Source organism: Podarcis tiliguerta, assembly GCF_965153285.1.
Source record: "Podarcis tiliguerta genome assembly, chromosome: 8".
NCBI lineage: Eukaryota > Metazoa > Chordata > Lepidosauria > Squamata > Lacertidae > Podarcis > Podarcis tiliguerta.
In genome coordinates, this window is record NC_139541.1 from 17,236,622 (window position 1) to 17,255,137 (window position 18,516).

The 18,516-nt window shown below is 47.0% G+C and overlaps 1 protein-coding gene across 5 annotated transcripts in view; it reads left to right on the top strand.

The window, feature by feature from the left end:
• The window catches only part of AGRN (agrin), a 247,505-nt gene that overhangs the window by 175,660 nt on the left and 53,329 nt on the right, over positions 1 to 18,516 (top strand). For all 5 annotated transcript variants that reach the window (XM_083453560.1, XM_083453561.1, XM_083453562.1 and 2 more), the window contains 5 exons: positions 5,860 to 6,054; positions 7,833 to 8,033; positions 14,708 to 14,853; positions 16,009 to 16,114; positions 16,315 to 16,422. In XM_083453560.1, the coding sequence (XP_083309686.1) occupies positions 5,860 to 6,054; positions 7,833 to 8,033; positions 14,708 to 14,853; positions 16,009 to 16,114; positions 16,315 to 16,422 (756 nt within the window). The remainder of the gene's footprint in view (positions 1 to 5,859; positions 6,055 to 7,832; positions 8,034 to 14,707; positions 14,854 to 16,008; positions 16,115 to 16,314; positions 16,423 to 18,516) is intronic.

The window sequence follows — 18,516 nt, forward strand, 5'->3', positions numbered from 1 at the left end:
GCTGCCCTGTTTTTAAATTGCTTGAGGTTTTATTTGACTGTTTGTACTTACTATGATTTTGTTGTATTTTTAAAGATGTGGTTAAAATTAGTAGTAGTAGTAGTAGTAGTAGTAGTAAACTGCCACAACAGCCCGAAGAGACTGATTTGAACGGGTGGAATCCCACTATTGCCATGCTCCTCATTCATTGTCCATTTCTCCCTTAGGTCCTTCCACCCTTGAGAAAAAGAGCCTTGATAGGTTTTCCCCTCCTCAATATAATGCATACCATGTGTGACTGAACTAACCATGCAATATAGAGAAGGGCTGTAACTCACTGGGGGGAGAGCAGTGGTGGGAAAGCTTGATCCTCCAGGTCAGGCTGGGAAAAACTCCCTCTCTGAAACCCGGAGAGCTGCTGCCAGTCGTCGTAGCCAGTACTGAGTTAGATAGGCTAATGGTTTGACTTGGTGTACGGCAGATTCCTTTGCCTTAAGGGAAGGGCTGTAGCTCAGTGGCAGACAGTGCTTTTTTAATAGAAAAATACTCACCATGAAGTTGTGACAGTAAGTGCCACACTTTTAAACAAAAAAAGGTACCGGTACTCTGTACCATTGAGTACCCCCTGAAGAGGGAAAAGGCACTGGTTGTAGAGCAGAAGGCGCCAGGTTGAACCCCTAGTGGCATCTCCAGGTAGAACCAGGAAAGATAACTGCCTGGGACCTGAGTAGACAGTCCCAATGATCTGACTTGTTTACATGAAACACCTTCCGACAGCGATATGCTGAGCTCGTTTGCTGGGGGAAGCATCGGAAAGGGAGCCTTCATGTCTCAAAACTCTTACCTTGGCAGAAAGACACTCCTTGGCTTAACCGTTTGTGCCGGTGTCCTCTTGCATTCAGTAACCAAACTGCATTAAATCCTAGAAGAGCAGAAAGCGGTGGGGTGGACAGGGAGGCAGAACAAAGCCCTGCTGCTTTGAGCGGCGGTTACAGAATGGCTTGCTTTTTGGCTGCTAGTCAAAGCGGCTATGGTTACTTAGCAGGCGAGCTGGATGTGCAGGTGAATTTGTATCCCTCGGAAATGTTATTTGCTTCCCACTGATGCCCTAGCAATGGCATGTGATTATGTGCGGTGGAAGCAGGCCGTTTCCCAAGCGTGAACTATCTGTGCGGCAGGGAGATTTGCGGAAGGCGGGGGAGTAGTCCTCATGCCAGAGCATCCATTTGAGTTGTGCCCTTGTACGGTGATGCGCAGCAGCTGACAGCACATTGCCAATTTGAAGCTGTAATTAAATTGGCAGGCGACACACAGAGCGCAGGTTAACATGCTGGGCACGGTGCGCTGGGGGTGTGTCCCACACGAGCCCTCGTGGAAGTGTGCAGGAGCTGCGCATGCCAGCATCTCAGCTTTGCATCGGTGTCGCTCTGGCAATAACGAATCTGGGCCGACTTCGGAAGATCAGAAGCTGCCTAAAGCCAAGGCACCGCGAGGAATTTAGTTTCTCTATAAAGACCCTGCTGCCTTGTGGGATATCTTCAGAAGGAGAAAAGGCTCAGGAGCAAGCCCCACACTAATCTGGAGTCCCTAAGACAGTTGCATGGTTCCTTCTATGCCTTCTTCTGGCAACTCCTGCAGCCAAGCTGGTGCCAAACATATTAATCTGCTTTCCTTTGGACCTCATCCGTGAGGCTGAAAGGGAGATCGTGTCATCTGGGCAGCTCAGGAGCTCCATACACTCTGCCCAGACTTGAACCCTGGGGTGATCACTTCAGTGCTGCTAACACAGAGGTTTGACTTCACCCCCGGAAGTGCACTCCATTGTCTCTTGAGTCAGACAGGTGCCAACAGGTATAAAGGCTCCAACCATCCAAACCCAAATAGCAAACTGGTGGAGCTCCAGTTAGAGACCTCACAAAGAAATAACCAGGCCATCCATTCCTCCTCCCTCCCTCCCTCCCTCCCTCCCCTCCTCCTCCTTCTTCTTTCTTTGGGCACTAAAAGAAGTACGGTTTGGCGAATGAATTATGAAGACGAACTACCCTTCCCAAACCCCTCTTTCCCCCTTCCCGGTCCGCCCCATGCTGCGAACGCACATTGGCTCGAGGAGATGGGGAGAAGGAGATGGCAGGAGCCGTGAATTATTGGTGTCATGTTGTAAATACATCCGCTCCCAGGAAGGCGAAGCTATTAAAATGAGAGAAAGAAGCCCGCAGGGTTGTAGAGCCTGTTTAGAGAGACACAAAGTGTTCATCACCCTCCGCCATGGATTTAATGGGCCCGGCGTGGACTACTCTCCTTTGGCTGCGCTCCGTCCCGAAAGCACTTTCCGACTGATGCTCTTGAATGGCAGTCGGTGAATGCCTCTCGATGCAGAGGAGGAGGAGGGGTGTGGGAAGGGGTGCTATAGTGGATAAAATTAGCTTTGCTGGATCAAGGCAATAGCCTTGTCTAGTTCAGCATTCTGCGCCCAATCATTATTTTCATTATTTATTTGTTTTGAGAATATATATCACACTTTTCACCATCTAGGCCTTAAAGAGGCTTGCAGTGATAAAAATCTACCATGTACAAAATTCGACACATAAAGTAAACCTCAACATTTAGAAGTCTTTAAAATTTTAACCCCAGAAATTGGGGGGGGGGGGACGACGTTAAAATACCAGAGAAGCTTTCATGATGCAGAGACCTTCTGAAATAAAATGATTTTAACCAGGCACTGAAACTTCCACTATCTTGACATCTAGTGGGAGGGAGTTCCACAGTGTTGGACCCGTGGCACTGAAGACACAGCTCCTTGTTGACAGGAGTTGTGTTTCTTGTCTATGTGGCGGGGGGGGGACTTCTCCAGATGATTTTGGCAACTGGATTGGGGCATACAGGGTTAGGCAGTTTAGGGTGAACTAGAGCCTGATAATTACTTTATTTATTAAATTTCTATCCTGTCCTTCCTCTGTAAAGGAGCTGAGGGTGTCAAGCAGCAAAGCAGTAAAACAGCACAATTAAAAATAGAAGAAATAAAACATGAAGAATGTGTAAAAACATTTCAACACTTGTAAGAGCATCTAAACACACTTTAAAGCCATCACATATCCTAATAATGTAAAGGTTTTCCAAAACGGGGTATTTCAGGGAGGCTTTCAGATATTCCTCCTGATGGTTAATAATGTGGGAGGGAGAAAAACCTCACTGGGGGGAGGGGAGGCATTCCTCCACAAACAGGGAACTTCCGCCTACTTCCCCTGCCCAAAGGAGGCTCCAAGCTGTGGTTTGAGTGACTCGCCCCAAGTGGCAATTGCACAGAGAGCTCAAGGTTCCTGGTTCTAGCCTCAGTGTGGCTCCTGACATCTCAGCAGGAAGGACTATGAAGGGCTTCCTATTCAGACTATAACTTTTCACCGGGGTGGTGACACTCTTGACCCATGACAGTAACACATGGCCTGGTTCCTGAAGCAGACTTCTGGCTCTCGCTAGACTTATTAGTGACTTACGACTCAGCCACAACAACGTGAAGAGAAGACACCTGCCTTGGAATGCATGGCAGACAAACCCTAGCTTGCCAGTTCATGTCCTTGAGGGTTTTGGGGGTGGGGCATCTCTCTGTTCTACATACAGTGGTACCTCGAGTTACAGACGCTTCAGGTTCCAGACGCTTCAGGTTCCAGACTCCGCTAACCCGGAAATAGTACCTCAGGTTAAGAACTTTGCTTCAGGATGAGAACAGAAATTGTGCAGCGGCAGCAGCGGGAGGCCCCATTAGCTAAAGTGGTGCTTCAGATTAAGAACAGTTTCAGGTTAAGAACAGACCTCCAGAACGAATTAAGTTCTTAACCTGAGGTACCATTGTACTGCATTCACAGCACCAATCGTCAGTATAACCAGGGTATGCTTGAAGGCCCTGCTAATGAGTCTGGCCATTGTGATTAATGCATTGGTAACCTCAAGATTTGATTATTGCAGTGCAATCTATGTGGGGCTACCCTTTGGCATGGTCTGGAGCAGGCATCCCCAAACTTGCCCCTCCAGCTGTTTTGGGACTACAACTCCCATCATCGTTAGCTAACAGGACCGGTGGTCAGGAATGATGGGAACTGTAGTCCCAAAACAGCCAGAGGGCCAAGTTTGGGGATGCCTGGTCTGGAGACTCCAGCTAGAGCAAAATTCTGTGGCTAGATGGTTGATGGGGACAGATCATTTCCAGTACATAACTCCCATGCTCAAAAACATGCATTGGCTGCCCGTATGCTACCTGGCCAGCTTCAAGGTTCTTGGATTAATTTACAAGGCCCTTAACAATTTGGGTCCAGGATACCTCAAGGACCACCTAATCCCTTATAACCCTGCCTGATCATTGGGGTATTTGTGGGAATCACAGTTAGTGGTACCCCATGTCTCAGATGAATGGCTTATATACACCTTAGTCTCAGTGTTGCCCTTGTAGAACTCAGCAGGAAGGAAAAGGATGGGGACAAACCTAGAATTAGTTGATTCCACCTATCATTGGCATTGACTCTGGCTCCAACCACTGTTTGGGCTGCCTGTCTCCTGCCCCATCAGTCCCAGTGAACACCAGCCATCTAAGAATCATAGAATTGTAGAGTTGGAAGGGACCACCAGGGTCATCTAGTCCAACACCCTTGGACCCATTACCCTGAGATTAAGAATCTCACGCTCTATCGACTAAGCTATCCCATGGCTAGTGTTGGGTGAGGCTCAAATCAAGCCAAGCTCTCCCTCCTCCACAAACTAAAACGGCTCCCTTTAATCTGAGCCAACGAATCCCAAACTGATATTTATCTTTGAAGTAAGCATCAAAAATCCAAGACGTGTTTTCCCACTAGGAAATATGGCATTTTTATTCACGACCCATAGGCACTTGCCATGGCCTTGGCAACCCTGTCCCCACCCCCTTGGTCACTTTTGCAGCTCCCAATCAAGTTAGGAGGGTGAGTGTGTGTGTGGGGGGGGGGAGATTTGCAGGGTGGGCCAGACAGATTGCAGGGACCTGCTCTAATGACAGAGCCACATGAGAGAGGACCCCGTGAGTACCAGCAAATTGCAAAGCTCCACATTTCTCTAGTAGATCTGGAAGGTCCCTTCCACAGCTGCTGATTTGCAGTTGTGCTCTCCTCTTGATACAAGCTTGTGGCTTAATACAGCTTTATAAGTGTGCCCGACCTGGCACTCCCTCCTGCCTCCCCGGTTTAGAAGCTTACAACAGCACACGGAGCTCGCATGACATTTTGTGGCTCTGGCTCTTGGCTTTGACAGATTTAATGGCTGGTTGTCACCCCTCTGTCTCTGAGCGCCCCTCTCTTCCCCTTCCTTGGGGGTCAGCCTCCCTCTGTGCCGGCTGCACTGAACTGAGCTGAAGCGGGGGGTAGGGGTGGGGGTGGGAGATTGTAGCAGGATTTTACGACTGCCCTGACACTTCATTAAGACGGAGAAGAAAAAGAGACGCTTGCCTGGCTCTCCCATTACCATATTCCATCCCCAGCCAAGACAGTGTTCAGGGTCAGCTGGAGGCTTTGACAGAGGCTGTTGAAGAAGGGCGTGCTGCCTCTTGTGGGTACTGAACTGCCCTCTGCTGGTTTTATTGCTGAAACACTAAGCTGAAGGGACCACAACTCAGGTAGAGCACCTGAGAAGGTCCCAGGTTCATTCCCTGGCACCCCCAGTTTAAAAAGATCTCAGTTAGCAGGTGATGAGAAAGATCTTGGGGGAATCTTCTACCAGTCAGTCATATGGGCAATTTGCAGTGCCATCTACATAGGAGTTTCATAGGATGATCCCTCACATAACCTGAGACTGACCTGTACAGTTTGGATGACCGTAGCGCTTCCTTCATTAACCAGCGAGTTCCCTCTCCTTTAATTTTAGACCATTGTGGGAAATGTCAGTTTGGCGCCATCTGCGAGGCAGAGACGGGGAGGTGCATTTGCCCCACTGAGTGCGTCCCCTCTGCTCAGCCGGTCTGCGGCACGGACGGAAACACCTACGGAAACGAGTGCGAACTCCACGTGCGGGCCTGCACCCAGCAGACCAACATCGAGGTGGCGGCACAAGGCAGCTGCAGTGAGTCCCTGCCTCTCTTTGCTCTAGTTCTCATCGAGGTGATCAGCCTACCCCTGGGTCGCAGCACTTGACACTGCAGGCCTGGTCTCACGTAATGGAACGCTCCTGCCTTCACAAAAGCCACTGGAAATTAAAACGCACCGAAAGCATGTGTGTCAAGGAAAATGGTTTGCACACAGCCTTCTCCCTGCAGTGCTACTTTTCTATGCGCAGATGTATATTTTGGGGGGTTATTTTTGGTTTGGAGGAGTTTTCCATTCAGTGAGCCTACTCTTGCATTCTAGGAACCTAGGAAGCTGCCCTTATACTGATTAAGACTGTAAAAGTCCCTTTGTCATTGAAGCAGTATACAAATGAATAATAAAATTAAAAATAGTGTTATAACAACAACAACACAACATAATCATCATCATCAGTATTGTCCATGCTAACTGGCAATGGTCCTCCAGGGTTTGGGGCAAGGGACATCCCCAGCCCTATGGGGAGATGCTGGGGATTGAACCTGAGACCTTCTGCATGCAAAGCAGATGTTCTGCCACCGATGTGTGTCCCTTCCCCTAAAGTGGTTAGAGCCACTGAGATCCCGCCAGTGAGAACACGACACTCCTCTAAACCAGTTCCTTAAGGGGCAGCGCTGGGTTTATGTGTCCTCAGGAACAGAGGAACCTCATTTGGGTTTCCCAGATAAAGCGAACAGCGAACTCTCAGCGCTGCCGCCGGGTGATTGGGTACTTGAATATCCACCTCGTCAGCACGAGATAACAAGCAGCTTGATTTCTCAAGGACTTTTGCCTCGCAGAGTTTGCAGGCTGGAAAAAACTCAAGGCAAAGATTTGTTCAGAGATAGTTAAGAGATTTATAAGGGGATCTCTACGTGTAATTGGATTGTTTATGTTTTTTAAAAGTTGCTTTATGGTTTTAATTGCCTTTTGCAAACAGCCTCGGGCGGGCAGGCGGGGTGTGTGCGTGTCCTCCCTAGCATCATCAGCATGCCAGAACAATGTTGTTGCTTGTTGTTTGTTTTTTGCAAGGGAAGCAGAAAGCCCCCAATTCAGTCCCTGGCATCTCCCAGACAGGGCTGGGAACACCCCCTGTCTGGAAACCTGGGAAATTGTTGGCAGTCAATGTGGACAATACCAGGTTAGATGGACTAGCGGTCTGACTTTGTATAAAGCAGCTACCCATGTTCCCATGTTTTTAAGCCCAGGACAAGCATCAGCAGTGGGCATTTGAACTACAGCAGTTACCCAGTGCTGAAGCCAGGCCTGGGGCAGAGGGGGCCGGCACCCACCAAGTAGGAGGTGGTGCAACTCTTCCAGATTAATGTTCGCCTTTCAGGTATCCCTTTTAAACTTTCTGAGCATGTGATGATAAGACTGTTGGATGTACCTAAACAAGCTCTAAGGATGCCATAGATGGCAGTGGATTTAACCTCTAAGCAGCTGGGCCAAAGAGAATCCTTTTTCTACTTCCCCACTAGTCCAAAGCACAAAGCTTAGTGGTAGAGCATCTGTTTCGCATTCGTCTGCAGAAGGTTTGGGTTCAAAACCTGCCATCTCCGTGTTATGTTATGTTCAAGGCTGCAAACGACCCCTGACTTTGGGGAGATAATGCCCATCAGTGGAAACAAGACTAATCTAGATGGGCCAATGGTCTGACACAGTATAACTCAGCTAGCTTCCTGTATTCCCCACAGGCTAATGATTCTCTTAGTATCTAATGCAGCTGCTTTTCTTCCTCTTCTCTCCCCTCCCCCCCCCGGCTTTTCCCACCTCTAGAAACCTGTGGGACTACGACGTGCTCCTTTGGGGCCATATGTGTGGGTGGGCAGTGCATCTGCCCACGCTGCGAGAAGCAGCCTTTAGCCCGAGTGTGCGGGAGCAATGGTGTCACCTACGACAATGCATGCGAGCTGCGGGTGGCGGCTTGTCAGCAGAAAAAGGACATTGAGATATCAAGGACGGGCCCTTGCGAGGATGGTAAGTCTTCTCTCCCTCCTCCCAGCAGCAGGATGGTAAGCAGGAGCGGAGAACTGGATCTGGCTGGCATGGCAGATCCTACACCCATGGACCAACTTCGACATGTGATCAGGGCCCACCCACCTCTCCAAATTCAATGGGGCTTACTGCTATATCAGTAGTGATAGTAGGGTCCTTTGAAGTCCCTTTACATTGGCAGCTTTATGCAGCTGATCCCAGTAGGGCTTGCTATCAGTGCCGATAAGCTGATTGGCACTGACAGCAAGTGCTTCTTGCAAAGGAACAACCAGGAGCTCACTTCAAGCTCCTGCATCTTTCTTTGTAACCACATCCTTTCCTGCTCGGCACCTGACATCACATATGTCATCAGGTGCGGGGCAGGTGGGCATGGTTTGGGAGAAATGACATAATGGACCAAATTGAGATGCGTTCCAGGCCTCATTTGACCAACAAGCCAGAGGTTCCCCACCTCAAAGTAAAACATTTTCCAGTAGATCCATTTCCTTTCATTTCTGTAAAGCATAGCCCCAGAACTTGTTTAATACTGAAACAAAAATTCAGAAAAATTACTGAATTTTCAAAACTTGAGCTTTGGAATCTAAATTTGACCTTGAAATTCAAAATTCTTCTCTTTTGATCTGCTGAATGAATGAATGAATGAATGAAACTAAATCCTTACTAAATTCGTGAGACAAGTCATCTTGGTCAAATATTGATACTATCCCATGCAGGCTGTTACATGTTCCCCCGCCCCACAACAAAACTTGCTGATCATAAACTCCAAATTTTGCCTTGCCAGTTTAGCATTTGTAGCAAAAGACTGAGCCCTGTGTGAATAGAATCAAACTTGCTGATAGATTCCAGCTCCTTGGTTTCCTCCCTTTGAAAGTCTTTTGCTGAAAAAACGATGGCTTTACGGTCAGCAGCAAAGGTGTCCCTGAGGAATTCAAAATGTTCCCCCATCTGTTTTTAGAAACTTGGCATATAGATTTTTTGGCGTCAGGTTTTTGCCTGTTTCTTCTTACACACACACAGTGTGGCCTGTGGAGGAGGTTCTGACCCTCCCTTTGTGCCCACCCCCTCACTTCCTCCCTCGTTGCACCTGAGCCCTATTGTAGGCCAGGTGTGCTCTCCTCCTGTTGCCTAGCAACCCCTTGCACACCTCTGAGTTTGGGGTGCGTGTGCTCGCGTGTGCACTCTGTGCGCGTGTGGAAGCTGCTTTGCTTCTCTGTTCATTAAGCTTCCCTGCCTCCCGGTTCTGTCACAAGCTGCTCTTCCACCCGCCCCCCCCCTTTCCCTCCCATAACCCTCCTTCTCATTGTCTTTTTATCTGCCAATAATGAAAGGTGACGGCACGTAATAGGCCTCGGCAAAGAGGTTTATCAGTGCTTTAATTTCACACTTCAAAGAGTGGAGGGAGGTGGGTGGAGAAAGCACCCGGCTGCTGTTCTCTCCCCTTCTCTTTCTCGTTCCTCTCTCACTTTCCTATCACCGTGGGAGGAAGTTAGGACGAAAAGAGGACAAGACAGGGCCCTTATTTGGCCAAGCCTTGGCTCCAGAATGGCACTGCCGAGCTCTGAAGCCTGTCTCTTTAAAGCATGTGAAGGAAGGAGAAAGGAGAGACTTTGAGTGCAGAAGGCAGGGATAAGGAACCTCAGACCCCCCCATACCATATATGTCCCTTCTCCAGGGCTCTCTGTCTTGCCCTCAGATTATTATTAAAATACAGTGATCTGTTAAACATTAAAAGCTTCCCTAAGCACACACTCCCTCCTTGAACATTTTTGCCTGCTAGAATGTGTCCTTCAACTCTGAGAATGCTTCTTGCTTGCTTGGATGGAGGCTGGAGAAGGGCGTGTGGGTGTGGGTGTGTGGAAAGAAGCCTATACAGAGGTAAAATCGCATATCATTTTATATAAATTAAATAATTTCCTTTTGTTGTTGCTGCTTGGTTGTATTCAGTGTTAGCCCTAGAATCACTGATAATAGATACGACTCACTAAGGCTCATTAATTCCCGTGGGTCTACTCTGAGTGGGACTAGCATCGGATTCAACCTATAGTTATCAATCCGCTCCACGCTCACTTTTGCTTCTGGCCACACACACACACCCCACTAGTTTATTGCCCCGAAAGTTGCCTGGAAGGAAATGTCATCCTCAGGCTGAAAAAGTTTTCCCCACGCATTGAAAGAATGAGTGTATCTCTCTGAAAGCTGGGTGTTAATGGGAAAGCCCAGCAAATAAAGAAATAAATCTGAGATTTGAGATGCCAGAGTCCACGGGTAGGCAAACTAAAGCCCAGGGGCCGGATCCGGCCCAATCGCCTTCTAAATCCAGCCCACGGATGGTCCAGGAATCATCATGTTTTTACATGCGTAGAATGTGTCCTTTTATTTAAAACGCATCTCTGGGTTATTTGTGGGGCCTGCCTGGTGTTTTTACATGAGTAGAATATGTGCTTTTATTTAAAATGCATCTCTGGGTTATTTGTGGGGCATAGGAATCCGTTCATCCCCCCCCCCAAAAAAAATAAAATATAGTCCGTCCCCCCAAGGTCTGGGGGACAGTGGACCAGCCACCTGCTAAAAAAGTTTGCTGATCCCTGTGCCAGACATTGCAAATCCAAAAATGTCATTACTATAAATGTTTGAATCCAGGCGAACTGGACCCTACAGTTTCCTGGAAAGAGAGGTTGATTGTCAAACCACTCTGGGAATTGTAGCTCTGGGAGGGGGGAAAGGGGTCTCTTAACAACTCTCAGCACTCCTTAACAAACTACAGTTCCCAGGATTCTTTGAGGGAAGCTCCAACTGTTTAAAGTGGTATGACGCTGCTTTAAAGTGCAAGTGGAGCCCGAGTCCATGACGTTGGTTTCAGCATCTCACGATCCCAGAGATCAGTCCTTGCCTTCGTGTCTCTCCATGCCAGTGAAGAGAATCTGCCCTCTCTGGGAGTCTTGCCTCTTGTTCCAAAGCCGCTGTGCATGCGATTTAGCCGGGGTGGGACTTCACCAACAGTTGGGCAAAGGCTGAGGAAGGGAGCAGGCAGCAGAAGATGGCATTTAATCAAAGAGTCCTCCTCATGGAATTCCAAGTTGCTGTCCCTCTGGGAGAAGCACTTGAATAATTCTCTGTGTTAACGCCAACTTCCTGCCTTTGATCGCTCAATAAAAAGAAAGAGGGGGGAAAGTATGAAGGGGGCACTTTGAAAAATTTTTAAATAAATAAATAGCATTTCATTCGGCGCAAATTAAGAGTAATGCAGGTAAGGCTGAGGAAACCAGTTGGAACTCAGCTCTGTGTGACCTCTTATTAGGGAGATGCTCCCTCACGCTGGGCAAGTTTGGAATTTGATACTGGAATAGCTCTGTGTGGGGATATAGTTGCAGTTAAGAAATAAAGCAATTCGTCCATTTCTCTGTGCCTAGGGAAATGTAAAAGTTAAATTCTGCAACCAGTGTCAATGAGAATGGTTGAGCGTGGATTCCAAATCCATAGCCAGAAAGTCTGCGGAAGGATATAAGGAATCGTGGCAGAGCAACCAAATCATACATGGATGATGGCCCAGCCTAGTAATTAAACCCAAATTCCCTCCAGGTGTTGTTGGACTCCCAACTCCCATCTGCTCCAGCCAGCATGGCCTAGAACAGGCACCCCCAAACTCGGCCCTCCAGCTGTTTTGGGACTACAACTCCCATCATTCCTAGCTAACAGGACCAGTGGTCGGGTGATGGGAGTTGTAGTCCCAAAACATCTGGAGGGCCGAGTTTGGGGATACCTGGCCTAGGATAAAGGGGTGGGTGGGAGTTATAGTCCGCAAAAGTTACAAGTAGTTTGACTAACTTGGCAGACGGCAAGTGAAAAGCTTCACCCTTCCTGCTGTAGCCTCCTGTATTTCCAGTGCTATTTTTCTAAAAAAAAGAAGTTCTGGAAACTCACCATGAACACCTCTCTCGTTCTCTTAGAATAGCAGTGGCACCAACCTGAAAGGTGCCGGAACTGAGTTCCTGTGAGTTCCCCTTTTAAAAAAGCCCTGTGTCCTTCTATGCTGGCTGTGGAGGATGGGGGGGCTCAATGTGCCTTGACTAGCTCACTTGGATACTTGACTAGCTCACTTCTCCAGTCGCCTACTGCATGCAGTTCCTTGTCACGTATGGCTACCAGGCTAGTGTTTGAATGCAAGGCAATTTTATGATTTTTAAATGTATTTTTTATTGAGTTTAAATATGGTAACAGTGTTGAGAAAACAAATGGCCAATTACACAGAGTTTGCAATATATCAGTCTCGTTGATGTTCGAAGCAGTATTTATTGGGACAATTCTGTTCATCTAAGTACTGTTTTCTATAGAGCCCTATGTACAGGGAGGGTGGGTAATATGTGCCTTTCGACAATGACACACATTCAATAAATTTGTAACAAACCATATGCCATTTATCTGTCATCGATATATACCTTTGTGCACTGACCTGGTAGGTGAGGTTTTCCATTAAAACAATTTGCCATTGTTCTTGATATCGGAATCCTAGGAGATTAAGATGAGAAGTCTTCCAGTGTTTTGCAATTACTAGTCTAGCAGCAGCTGCTGTTAGCATAATTATTAAATCCTTTAAGTGTGTATTCTTCATTGAACCTTCAAAGCTCATTAATAATAATTACTTATTATTTTATTAATTATTTCATGAAATTTATATACAAGTTTATTTTTTTATTAAAAAACCCTCAAAGCAGTTTGCAAAAAGCATAAAACAATGTTATTAGTAAAAAAAATAATTAAAACATTCAGAAAATTAAAACCAGAGATAAAGTAAACACTGATAATTGGGCAGGGTTATTTTTTTAAAAAAAGTGTTGTTAGCTGGCACTGAAAATAGTGCAGTGAAGGCACTGCCAGATGCCATTAGGCAGGGAAACCCAAAGTGCAGGTTCCACCACACTAAAAGATTGATTATAATAATGCTTTAGTCAGGTTTAGCTGTACGTTTTGACCAGTAATCTTGCTGATTTCATTGAAAACTTCTAACCAAAATGTTTGTTTGCAAGACTACCACTAGTGGTAAAAAATGTCCAACTTTTCGCCACAATTTCATAGCCCCATATTTTCCAAAGGTATTCAGCTTGGTTAGGAAGCTGCCTTGTACCAGGTCTAACCTGTAGTCCATCTAGACCAGGGGTCAGCAAACTTTTTCAGCAGAGGGCTGGTCCACTGTCCCTCAGACCATGTGGTGGGCCGGACTATATTTGGGGGGGAATGAACGAATTCCTATGCCCCACAAATAACCCAGAGATTCATTTTAAATAAAAGGACGCATTCTACTCATGTAAAAACAGGCTGATTCACGGGCCAGATTTAGACGGTGCTGGGCCAGATCTGGCCCCCGGGCCTTAGTTTGCCTACCCATGATCATTCTAGACCAGTCTTATCAACTCTTGAGTGGCAGTAGCTCTCCAGGGTTCCAGGCAGAAAGAGACCTTTTTGCATCTGACACCTGCCACTTGATGCTTGAACTGAGCCCTTCTGCATGCAGAACAGGTGAGCTGTTACTGAGATATTACCACTCCCATCCCCGAGCCAATTAATCATTTGAGCCTGCCTTGTACCAGCCCATTGACCAATTTATTCCAGAATTGTATACCCTGGATGTTGGTGGTTCTCCAGCATCTCAGGCAGAGATAAGTCTTTCCATTATCTGCTGCCTGTACCTTTTAGCTAGGTTTGAACTTGGGACCTCCTGCATGCCTCTTCCCCTGCAAATTCAGCGTAACTTGCTCTGCGGATCACGAGGAGGAACAAAGAACTACGCAGAGCATGAGATGCTGCCTTACAATAAGATCACTTGCTTATCCAACCCAGTGACCTCTTGCTCTGACTGGTAGCAGGTCTCCAAGGTTCTAGCCAAGCCCAGACCTACCAACATAGGATACTGCTTTGTGCTGAGTCTGATCATTGGTCCACCTAGCTCAGTATTGTCTGCACTGACTGGCATCAGCTCTTCAAGGTTTCAGGAATGGAATCTCTGTCAGTGAGCTACAGTTCCTTTCTTACCTATATAGAGATGCCTCCTCCCTGAAGGTTCAATTAACTGGCTAAGGATGCTTGAGTTCTAAAATATAATTAATAATAAAATGAGCAATAGTGGTATTATAGCTATAAGACTTGATTATAGTTTTAAATGAGCACTGGAATTTGAGCACCAAATTCCACATGTCTCTTTGTTTTTTTAGATTACTATAATATTCCAAGCTGGGTTTCAGCAGCACAACAAAACAGAACAATTAACAAGTGTAAAATAAGAAAAGTAGTGGGGGGGGGGAAACCAGTTCCATTTGGGAAAGCAGTGGGGAAACAATTCCACATATAAAAACAATACAAACGTTTAAAAACAATTCCACCCACAACAACAGCTACAGAACAATGATGCATGACTCAAACCTGCGCCGCCAGTACCTAACCACTAAGTTAATTGATTTACCAACGGAAACACATGCAATTAATCTGCTGAGATTGCTCCAGTGCTTAAATATAATAAGAATAAGACTATAAGTTCACTGAGTGCTAAATTCCACACACGTGTGGTGGGATCACATAAATGAGGACAACACAGTCCTGATTAAGGCAGCGTTTATGTAGGGAAGAACTGTATTTTTTTACTCTGCTTTTCTTTCCTTGGGCAGAATGTGGCTCAGGAGGATCTGGCTCTGGGGACTCCAACGAGTGTGACCGGGACAGCTGCCGACAATACGGCGGCTCGTGGGATGAGGATGTGGAAGATGACCGCTGTGTGTGTGACTATACCTGTGGAGCTGTGCCAAGGAACCCAGTAGGTGTTGAGAGCCCGTGCTGTCCTTAAGCCTAGCTAATCACCCATGGCAGGGTTTTTGTAAACAACTCAGGGTATTATTGCAGCATTTGGGGCTACTTAGTTTGTAGAAAAGGCAAGTGAAAAGGTAACATGGTAGAATCATGGAAGAAGCTGAAGGTGGCAAGAGACAAGGGCTGGGGTGTGAAAGGGCACATTTGCAGCAGATTGATTTTCTTTTATTGCATATGTGAATACAGCGGACAGTGATGGTCTTACAGCAGCTTAGAACATTTTCAAGTTGGTTCGATTACATACCGTATTTTTCGCTCTATATGACTTACTTTTCCCCCCTCCAAAAACTAAGGGGAAATGTGTGTGCGTCCTATGGAGCGAATGCAGGCTCCTTGACTTCAGCGATAGCAATGCAAAGCCTCCGAAGCGCAGAGGGAGCGCTCCCTCCACGCCCCGGAGGCTTCGCGTTGCTTTCGCTGAAGCTTGGAGAGTGCACCGACCCCTCTCGCTCTCCAGGCTTCAGCGAAAGCAACGTGAAGCCTTCAGAGCGCAGCGCGAGTTCCCACTGCGCTCCGCAGATTTCAGGTTCCTTTCACTGAAGCCAGGAGAGCAAGACTCTCCTGGCTTCAGCAGAGAGGGAGAGCTGCGCAGTGCCCCTTCAGCCAAGCAGGAGGAGAAATGGAAGGGGCTCCATTTCTCCTGCCGCTTCGCTGAAGGGGTGCTGAGCAGAGAGTGGGAGAATTCCCCCCCCCCCTTGTTCTCCCCCTCTAAAACAAGGTGCATCCTATGGTCCGGTGCGTCCTATAGAACGAAAAATACGGTACTTTTTTTCCTCTTCCATTTTATTGGAAGATTGGCTGTTTTCCTTCTACCTGTAATATGTGCTGTGTACTGAGCACATTTGTACTGAGTTGTACCTTTGTTCGGAGGGTTGGGCGCGTTTGGTGCCTTGTATTTCTCTAGGAATGGTCCAGCGGTATGGATTATATTATAAATAAAAATGTTTTTTTTAAAAAAAAAAATGATCAGGTGTGGGCGCAAGCCTAAGCATAAAGTGATGCTTCCTTCCAAGGCACACCCTCTGCCCTTGGTAATTTCTAAGCCTGTCTTGGGTGTACAACAGAAGGAGATGGAGTTACCTCCTCTTTCTCTTCCCTGCAGGTATGTGGCTCTGATGGTGTGACCTACGCTAATGAGTGCGAACTCAAAAAGACACGCTGCGAAAAGCGACAGGATATCTATGTGACGGGTCAGGGCGGCTGCCGAGGTAAACCTCTCATGGGGGTCTGGCAAAGCTTTCAGTCAACCCACATCCCTTTGTCCTGCGCTGGCATCTCATCCTCTTGTTTACTCCCCGTCCACCTCCCTAGATCAGGGATGGGAAACCCATGGCCCTCCATGAGTTGTTGGACTCCCAACTCCTATCATTTCTAACCTGTGTATTTTTGTTTTTTGTTTTCTCCATAGGAACCACAGTCCTACCTCCTCCACTCCTCCACTGCAGCCAGACCGTTTATGGATGCTGCCCAGACAATGTGACCTTGGCTCTTGGTGTTGGCTCTGCAGGCTGCCCCAGTGAGTTAAATATGTACTTCATTTTCTTCTTTTGTCTTGTGACAGTGGGGATGTTAAACACCGATGCCATGGGGCTTCCCCGAGCTGAAGAAATAGCTTTCTAAGGCCAGGAAGTGATCACAGGCAGTCATACCTAGAGCTGGATCTGAAGTTGTTGTTGTTGTTGTTGTTGTTGTTTAGTCGTTTTGTCGTGTCAGACTCTTCGTGACCCCATGGACCAGAGCACGCCAGGCACTCCTGTCTTCCACTGCCTCCCGCAGTTTGGTCAAACTCATGTTAGTAGCTTCGAGAACACTGTCCAACCATCTCATCCTCTGTCGTCCCCTTCTCCTTGTGCCCTCCATCTTTCCCAACATCAGGGTCTTTCCCAGGGAGTCTTCTCTTCTCATGAGGTGGCCAAAGTATTGGAGCCTCAGCTTCAGGATCTGTCCTTCCAGTGAGCACTCAGGGCTGATTTCCTTCAGAATGGATAGGTTTGATCTTCTTGCAGTCCATGGGACTCTCAAGAGTCTCCTCCAGCACCATAATTCAAAAGCAGCACCTCTAATGCAGAAGGAGCTGATGGCAGGAGGCAGAAGATCTTGCTTGGAGCTCAGGCAAAAGCAGGAGACTAGATCCTGATATTTACATCAAGCCTATCCAGTCCAGAGATCTGCCAATCCTGGGGGATGATGCTGAGCACAACCTGCTTGCCTCTTGTGTCTGAAGATGGCAGGCACAGAGGGAGAACTCTGGATTTGTAGTCCCATTCTGAGCACATTCCTGCAGGCGCTCATTGTCTGAGTTTGCCATTAGAGGGGGTGATGTGTGCATTCATTGCCTTGGCCCCCTCCCTTTCCTATAACCTCAGAATGTGCCCAGTGTTTTAAACTGCGTGCATCCCAATTGCAGGGCCCCCTTCCTCTTCGCCGCAGCCGGCCACATCCGCGAAGGTTTTATTAATATTTTATAAAATAATTAGCCGGAGACGGCTCTTTAACCTAACGAGATGAGAAAGCATTAGCAACATTTTTAACAGCTGAGGCTGACAGCCAGCTGGTTCACGGGTATCCATTAGGGCATCGGCTGGTCTGTGGCCATCGTAGGCGAGCGTGCCGAGATGAGGCAGTCTTGATTGGGGATGTAGAATCATTTCATGCGCCATATAATTTAATAAGAGGAAGCGTTCTGAAAGCAGCTTTAATCGCTCGGGAGCTCCTGGGCTGTGGAGTCACAGAGGTCACCAGTAAGGGTGGGCAGTGGGGAGGGGCTGGCTGGCTTCTCTCATGGTGCCACACTGACTGCTTATGCAATGTAGCCACTAAGAGACTGAGCCATGATCTGGGCCTCATCTCTGCTATTAAGGTTCAGAAAAGGGCAAGCAGAATGATCCGCGGGGTGGAGCAACTCCTCTACAAAGAAAGGTTACGACATTTGGAGCTGCTTCTCCTATTTTTGGTTTAGAGCAAAGATCTGTATGAGAAGACATGAAGATAGAGATGTGCAGAATTCTGCATGGCATGGAGAAAGTGGATAGAGAAAAGGTTTTCCCTGTTTGCATCTCCAGGAGATGCAAAGAGGTTCAGGGAACGTTTTTTACAAGTCCACCACATATGAAAGGAGTATTGTCAAATGATCCATAATGAATGGAAGAAAATGTTTAAAAGTACTCCCCCCCCCCCCAAACCAGAGTCCTTTCTGTTGGGTTCAGGCTGAAATTCCATGGTGTAAAAAAAGAAAAGAAAAAGGTTATTTATGTATGCCACTACTGCAGCCCATGTTTTGTTAGCCCAAAAATGGAAAATGAGTGAGGTCCCAACCAAAGAAGAGTGGCAACTTAAGTTGACAGAATATACACAGCTTGCAGATTTAACATATAGAATAAGAGAACAAGAAGAACATACTTTTAGAGAAGATTGGAAAACGTTTATTGAATATATGAGAAATAACTGTACAGCTGAAAACGCTGGCAGCATTAAGATAAATTCAACAGTGTAAATAAGTTACGATGGATGTAATAATGGAATACTGAATAGTATAGTTTCTGTAAAATATACAGGGATTTATGATATGTAAAATGAACCATGGAAAGAGAAGAAAGGAAGTCATCAATAT